The 7,179-nt window shown below is 52.6% G+C and overlaps 3 protein-coding genes and 3 non-coding genes across 6 annotated transcripts in view; 2 read left to right on the top strand and 4 right to left on the bottom strand.

Moving 5' to 3' along the window:
• The first annotated feature begins 7 nt into the window (after positions 1–7).
• Positions 8–1,733, top strand: TLCD1 (TLC domain containing 1). The gene is made up of 4 exons (XM_006095531.3): positions 8–325; positions 630–712; positions 808–890; positions 1,189–1,733. The coding sequence occupies exons 1-4, from the start codon at positions 132–134 to the stop codon at positions 1,570–1,572; spliced, it is 744 nt and encodes a 247-aa protein (XP_006095593.1). The 5' UTR covers positions 8–131; the 3' UTR covers positions 1,573–1,733.
• Positions 1,734–2,090: 357 nt separating this feature from the next.
• RPL23A (ribosomal protein L23a) lies at positions 2,091–5,590 on the bottom strand. The gene is made up of 5 exons (XM_006095530.3): positions 5,445–5,590; positions 4,642–4,825; positions 2,971–3,147; positions 2,445–2,514; positions 2,091–2,212 (listed from the first exon to the last, which is right to left on the bottom strand). Exons 1-5 carry the CDS (start codon positions 5,467–5,469, stop codon positions 2,198–2,200), a joined length of 471 nt encoding a protein of 156 aa, XP_006095592.1. The 5' UTR covers positions 5,470–5,590; the 3' UTR covers positions 2,091–2,197.
• Positions 2,328–2,400, bottom strand: LOC111827385. Its single transcript, XR_002830908.1, has one exon. It is a non-coding gene; the product is annotated as a small nucleolar RNA Z17 (small nucleolar RNA).
• Positions 3,220–3,290, bottom strand: LOC111827384. Its single transcript, XR_002830907.1, has one exon. It is a non-coding gene; the product is annotated as a small nucleolar RNA Z17 (small nucleolar RNA).
• LOC111827383 lies at positions 4,907–4,971 on the bottom strand. Its single transcript, XR_002830906.1, has one exon. It is a non-coding gene; the product is annotated as a small nucleolar RNA SNORD42 (small nucleolar RNA).
• A 907-nt stretch (positions 5,591–6,497) lies between the features above and the next one.
• The window catches only part of RAB34 (RAB34, member RAS oncogene family), a gene marked incomplete at its 5' end in the record, with an annotated part of 4,450 nt that continues 3,768 nt past the window's right edge, over positions 6,498–7,179 (top strand). The window contains one exon of the mRNA XM_006095529.2: positions 6,498–6,874. Coding sequence (XP_006095591.2) covers positions 6,498–6,874 — 377 coding nt within the window. The remainder of the gene's footprint in view (positions 6,875–7,179) is intronic.

The following is a 7,179-nucleotide window of genomic DNA, read 5'->3' as shown; positions in this document are numbered from 1 at the left end:
CCGAACCACTGTGAAGCTGCCCGCCGGCAAGAGCCGCCCCCGGGGTGGACTGGCCCGAGAGGGAGCCCGTTCCCCAACAGCCCGAGGAGGCCGCCTAGAGGGCGGACGGACCGACGCCGGGGAGGGCCAGCATGCTCCCACTGCTGCACCCCGCCCTGCTGCTGCTCCTGGGCGCCACGCTGACCTTCCGGGCGCTCCGGCGCGCGCTCTGTCGTCTGCCTCTGCCCGCGCACGTGCGCGCCGACCCCCTGCGCACCTGGCGCTGGCACAACCTGCTGGTCTCCTTCGCCCATTCCATTGTGTCAGGGATCTGGGCTCTGCTGTGGTGAGTGAAGGACCGGGAGGGGGGAGTGAAGGTGACTAGGGGACCCCGCGTTCCTCTCCCCATCATCACTCACAGGCGGGCTGAGGCCACGCAGTCTCACATGATTCCCTGTCTGGAAAGCTATCCAATCCGGAGCCGCAGCGGCCCCAGGGGAAGGGGGTGTCACCTGGGAAAGGGGAGACACCTGGGTTTCAGCCCAGCCCCTCCTTGCTCCCCAGCTAATAGCGCGAGCCCGGACTCCCCCGGGACTGTCAAAGGTCCTTGGGAATGGGGAGATGAGCGCCTGCCTTCTTCCCCCCCTCAGTGTATGGCAAACCCCCGAGATGCTGGTAGAGATTGAGACGGCTTGGTCGCTTTCTGGCTATCTGCTCGTCTGCTTCTCCGCAGGTAAGCCTTACCCAGTAAACGCAGAAGTAGGTGGGGGAACAGGGAGGAGCTTCGTATAATCCCCTTCATGACCTTTCCCCTCCTCCCTCTGCTAGGTTATTTCATCCACGACACGGTGGACATCGTGGTTAGTGGTCAGGCTCGAGCTTCTTGGGAATACCTGGTCCATCATGTCATGGTGAGAAACAAGGGGTGTGGTATAGCCCTGGCGCTAGCAACTCCATCCCCACCGTGTCCTGCACCTTCCCATGTTAGGGTGCTAATCTGTGCCCTTGGCTCACGATTTGAGGCCAGCAATCCATAACTTCATCTACACAGGGATCAAAATTTAATCATGTTGAATTCACTGTAAACTATGTCAGAAGAAAGCAAACGGGAAGACTTTCCAGTTCTCAATCTGATAGCTGACACTCCCATCAACTTCCAGTCAAGTTTTGGCATCTATTTCCTAACTTGTTCTCATCTTTGCCTTCTAGGCCATGGGTGCCTTCATATCTGGCATCTTTTGGAGCCGTTTTGTCGGCGGGGGTGTCCTGACACTGCTGGTAGAGGTCAGCAACATCTTCCTCACCATTCGCATGATGATGAAGATCAACAATGCCCAGGACCTCCTCCTCTACAAGATCAATAAGTATGTCAACTTGGTCATGTACTTCCTCTTCCGCCTGGCCCCTCAGGCCTACCTCACCTACTTCTTCATGCAGTATGTGGGTCAGAGGAGCCTGGGCTCCTTTCTGCTGGGTATCCTGCTCATGCTGGACATCATGATCCTCATCTACTTTTCCCGCCTCCTCCGCTCGGACTTCTGCCCTGAACGTGTGACCAGCCCACAGCACAAAGACAAGTTCTTGACAGAGTGAGAGTGAGGGGCAGAGCCTGGGACTTGAGGCAAGGACAGCAAAGAACCAAGGAGAACAGCCTCATGTATAAACTGATGAGCCCCACACCTGGGGCAGCCAGCCTCTCGACCTTTCAGGCTTGCACCCACGATTGAAAACACTAATGAAAGCACTCCTCTGAAGTCCTTGTCCTTTCTTGGGCAAGCGGTGAGGGAAGCAGACAGACCGGTCGGACACGGTAGATGGGTGTGGGGACAGTGCTACCCGAAAGCCAGCCAACCCATATTGCCCTGAAATGGATGCTGATGAAAACTCTGGGGACTGGTTTCATACAGACTTCTTCCCGGGATAAAGGAAGGGGTTCTTACAAAACGTCTTGCTTGTTTGCTTACTCCTGTGACAGAGGCAAGCTCGAGTTGTCCTAGGACAGCTAACCCTAGAGTCTGGGTCACAAATATCTGCTAGCTGAGCTCCCACCGCCAAGATTGCAACAAGTATGGGAAGTGCTAAGTGTCCCAACAGGGTAAATAGGCCAAGAGTCTTGCCCAAACTCTATTCAGTGTTCCCCCAGCCCAAACAGAAATCAACATAAAGAAACAATACAGTGTAAAATTTTTATATTTAGAATTAGGCAGCTGGACTCAGTTTAGATGATTCCAATCTGAAAAACAAAAGGGAATTTTGTTACTGGAAGTTGAAATGTGAAGATTAAGCTAGAATGTCATGATTAAAAAGCAAAGTGTGGGCACAGGGTAGGGCCTTTTAAGGAGAGAGGGGGTGCAGTCAGTCAGTTAAGACTAATCAGCAAAAGTCAGGCTTTGGTCGCTAATAAGACACATCATTTGCACCCAGGGGGTAGGGTGTTGAGGAGATTTGTGGCAAAGAAAGCTTACTTTGTTGGCAACATCCAAAGCATCATAGTCAGGAGCCAGTCGAACATATGCCTTCTTCTCGCCATCAGGCCTAGGGTGGAAAGGGCAGCCTCAGTCCCTGCTGTCCTCACTGGCCCCATACCCTCCACCCAGTCTTTGGGGCACCAGGAGTTCCTTTGTTCATGTCTTTCTTTTGCCAACAGTAGTTTGTCTGTCATCTGCACAGAGGAAGCGAGGGAAGCCACTAGGCTACAAACAAAGCCAATTCCCTTTTATGGGAAACACCACTGGACATTCAAATCCAGATAATCTGACATAAATTTTCTTAGGGCCTTTCTAGAGGCAGGAATCAAGAAAATGAGTGTCAACCCCATAAATCAAGTTCTAAAGCCAGGACAAGCTGTTGATTCCTCAAAAGTCCATACAAAGGACCATAATTACAGCAGGGGCTGCTCATTTCTGACCCAAAAGCAGCATCAAGGAACTTGATGCTGTTCAGATTTCCTTGGCTTCTGACCGAAGCCCCAGCCCATGGAGCCCCACTCACCTGATCAGGGTGTTGACCTTGGCCACATCAATGTCATAGAGCTTCTTCACAGCCTGTTTGATCTGGTGCTTGTTGGCCTTGACATCCACAATGAACACTAGTGTATTATTGTCTTCTATCTTCTTCATGGCTGACTCGGTAGTCAGGGGGAATTTGATGATGGCATAGTGGTCAAGCCTGGGGAAGGTAAAATGGGATCACCTAGCCTGAGCCCAGTTTAACAGAGAATGAGCCGTCTTTTGGAGCCCAGGTGCATCAGATGATGAGTAGCAATCATTTTTGTCAGACTTTGGTCGCTGAACAGTATCATCACCTGCACCCTGAAATCTAGACCTGGAGCCTCAGCCTGAGAGCAAAACCGTGAGCACTTCCTTTCACTTGAAGGGCTTCCATCCTTTAAGTGATTAAATCATCTTGAGTTCCAAATCATCTTTATTTGAGCTTCATTCTTTATTTGACCTCAACATTTCTGAAGGGCATATTTCTGAATAAAATTTAAGACCTGAGACATTAAAACCAAAAAGCACACAGCTAGAATACAGGGTTAGAATTCCAAAGAATATTGGTGCTTCACTATGAGGCTGGGAGGCCAGGCCATTTCTACCCATTTTGGTTGCTGAAAACTGGCTTGAGGGCCATCCATTCTTGAGAGCAACTTTAAAAATAAAATTTACAGCTCAAGTTAAACTTAGTGGCTTAAACACCCCTACAGCACAGTTCCCCCACCCCCTGAAATTCAGAGAAGCAAGGCTCTGTTCACATGGACACTACCATCCCATTTTGAAGCTAGAAGTCAGGTCTCAGCCTTTCATTACCCTAAATTCTAGGTCCAAATGGGGGTAAAAAGCCTGTCAAGTGTTTTCCTCCACAGCTGGACACAAACCACTCCCCTGCCTTTTTCTTAGGAAGCAGTGGGAGGAGCAGAAACCCATCAGCTTCTACCACCTTGGTTCTACTCTAATCATGGTTCCTGAGGTCAGTTATTAACAGCAGCACTACTCAACCATTATCTGAGTGTAAACATTTGAGAGTGAATGAAAAGATGTTTCCATACACTGCTGCAGGCCCTCACCCTCCAATACAGATGAATGAAATTTTGTTATCAACCTAGAATCATCACACCTCCTCACCCTCAAGGACTATTCCCTATATAGCAATAGGTGCTATGAGGGATGAACTAAATCTGGAGCTCCAAAACAAGAACCAAGTCCTATTTTATACTTCCAAGAAAGTGGACTTTAAAACCCTAACATATAAAGTGATAATGAACCTAACAACGAATTCCTGCCAACAGTGTAAAAAATGTCTCTTCTTGTTCTTTAAGGCATTAATCTCCCCACACCCCCATCAAGAAGGACCTCAACATGTTTTTAAGAAGCCAGGTTCTAAGTTTGGTAAATTTCATATTTACCAATGGAGGATATCCAAACATCTTTTCAAGAGGATGGTCGGTGCTCTCCTGGGGAGCACGCCGGTGCCCTTCCCTTCCCCCCTCCCCCAGGTGCACCTTTGCCTTTCTCTCCCCTAAGCTCCAAAGGCCCTTCTGTCTCTGCCTCTAAGTTGTTTCCTGAGCCTACACAGCCCAGCTAGTTCACTTCTACTACCTATGCAACTTCCTAAATAAACTTCCTCTTACACGGGGGGTTGGCGGGAAGGAGGGGCAATACTGACTTGTTTCTCCTGGGTGCGCTCTTCCGAGGGTATTTAGGCTGCCTCCGGAGCCTTAGTGTCTTTGGCCGTCGGAAAGTGGGTGACGTGCGGATCTTCTTTTTTTTGTGGCTGTGGACGCCTTTCAACACTGCTTTCTTTGCCTTCAAAGCCTTTGCTTTGGCTTCGGCTTTGGGAGGGGCAGGGGCTGAGAAAAGGAAAGAGAATGAGGGATTCAGAAATCATCACTTCCGGCCTAACGAACAGTAGTGGGCGCACCAGGCTACATGTGCATCAGTGGTTCCTTTGGAGACATCACAAGTCTCAGCTTAAAAGTTTTTCCATCATATGCACAGTTATTGGGGCAAACTTGGAGCAACTCCAGGGATACCACACAGTAAAAAAAAAACTAGCAATAATCGAACGCCTGACACTTGCCAGAACGTTGTGCTAGTAGTTTTATAACATCTCACAGCCACCCCGGGCGGGTATATAGCCGAATATAATGGAATTAAAAAAACTAAAGTAAGTTGAGGGCACGGATTCCTTACAGGTATGGAGACACGGAGCGGCGGCCTGTGGATGCGTGTAGCTCCCCGCAGTCGACTATGTGGCTGCGGGCTCCCTCCCCAACCCCCTTCAACCGGAGCCCAAGCCCATGTGGCTGGGCCCACGCGCGCCGTAGCGTGGCCGAAACGAAACGGGAAGAGCAGCTCCGGAGCTGACACCCCAAATCTTAGCCCAGCCACCGTCCTTTCACTTTGTTTACTCTGCGGGGATCCCACACCGGCCAACCAGCAGTGTTCCTCCCAAACCCCACCACACACCTTCCTTCTTAGCTTTCGGCGCCATCTTCGTAAAAAGGGTTTCCGAGACCCGTTCTCCTGGGCTTATAGAGCCAAGTCTCACCGAAACCTCGCGATGTTTCCTACTTAAAGCTGATTGGGTGATCTGTAGCGCGGCGCCCGCTGGGAATAGTAGTTAGGCTTCATTTCCTTAAGAGCGACTAAGCATGCGCCACCCCGCCCATCGTAAGAACTAAGCTTCTTGGGGGTTGTAGTTTATTTGTCCGCTGTAGCGGTTGGATGGTAAGCGAACAGCCACTCGGGTCTGGTCCTGAGCGCTTCCCATCTTCAGCAACTTCAGAGAAAAGCATTGCAAGTTCCAGGAGACAGCAGCACTGCAAACTGTAACGAATATAATTCGATTAGCTCAGGGAGAGTGAAGCAAAGTTCTAGAACGTTAGAGCAGAATTTGTCAGGCCCAACTCTCTCAAACATTTGTGTAAATTGAGGTCTCGAGAGGATACGTGGCGGATCAATAATGGTGATTTGGGGGGGGAAAATAAAAATAAAAATCGAGTCACGCAGAGGGGAGGAAAAAAAGTACCAGACGAGGTAGAAGGTGGCAACATCTCCCCTCTTTACCCATGGCAGTCTGATTTCATGTGTTTCCCTGACAAGACTCTGGAGGAAATTCTAGCAATATTCCAAACACCCAGCGCGCAGACTTCAGCATTCGCTAACTCTCCTTGTGAATAACTCCGTTCACAATTCCTCCCTTTAAGTAGTCTTCCCTTTCGTGCCCCAGCCGTCCATCGTTGCCTCCTCAAATTCAGTTCCGGACACAGAGCAAAGTTGAGCAGAGCTCCAGTTTGCTTCCCGGGGGGTCGGCGTCCTCCTGCCTTCACCCCTCCCTTTCTGTCGTCTCTCTGGCCTCTGGGAACCTGCTTTCCCCAGTGACGGTGAGATTTGGGGTGCGGTACCCGATTCTGTCTCCCACGACTGCAAAATGCGAAAGTTGTTCTTGGGACGATTCCAAAGGGGCCAGTTTGAAGAACGCCCCTACCCGAGGGGCGTCCTCATGCTCCGGAGCAGTGACCTCCCCAAAGGGCGGAGTTCCCGGCCCGTCGAGCCCCCCTTTATCCTCCATCGAGGGGGGCGGCTTGGTCTTCGGCCTCCCCACCCCTCAATCTACCCCAGAGCCTTCGAGGAGACGACGCCACACCTCGGACGTCTCTCTCCGAGGGGGGCACCCAGCTCCGCCTCTGCACCCCTGTCGCTCCCCCTCCCACCTCCCACCTCCCAGGGCTGAGGGCGAGCGGGGGCAGACGCTGTGAGTCACGTCCCGGGCCTGCAGTTGGGAGGGAAGCGCCGCCTCTCCTTGGGCCCCTTCGCTCCCCCTGGCCCGCCCCGCCGGTCCTGGCGCAGCAGATGCTGCGCAGCCATCGCCGCTTCCCCATCGCCCGCTCGGCTGGGTAAGGGTCCCGGGAGGCGCAGCCCCGCACACGGGTGCAGGGCCGAGCACCTGGGGGTCCCTCTCTGGGCGGGTTCCAGCACGTGGGGGCGGGGGGCGGCCTGGGTCCCAGATGAGGCGTCTGGCGGGGGAGCCGAGGCTGGGGCGGTGCAGGGAGGAGGAGAGGATGGGGATCCCGGGCGGGGTGCGAGGCCGGGAGCCGCCGGGAGAGGGGCCGGGGGCGGCCCTTCTGCATGAATTTCCGGGGGATCAAGTTACCGCGCTGGAGGAGGGGGAGTGGCGTGCGAGGCGGGGCCCTGCGGCCCC

This window comes from Myotis lucifugus, unplaced genomic scaffold (assembly GCF_000147115.1).
Source record: "Myotis lucifugus unplaced genomic scaffold, Myoluc2.0 scaffold_157, whole genome shotgun sequence".
NCBI lineage: Eukaryota > Metazoa > Chordata > Mammalia > Chiroptera > Vespertilionidae > Myotis > Myotis lucifugus.
Note: the sequence above shows the minus strand (reverse complement) of the source record. Positions and strands in the feature narration are given on the sequence as shown.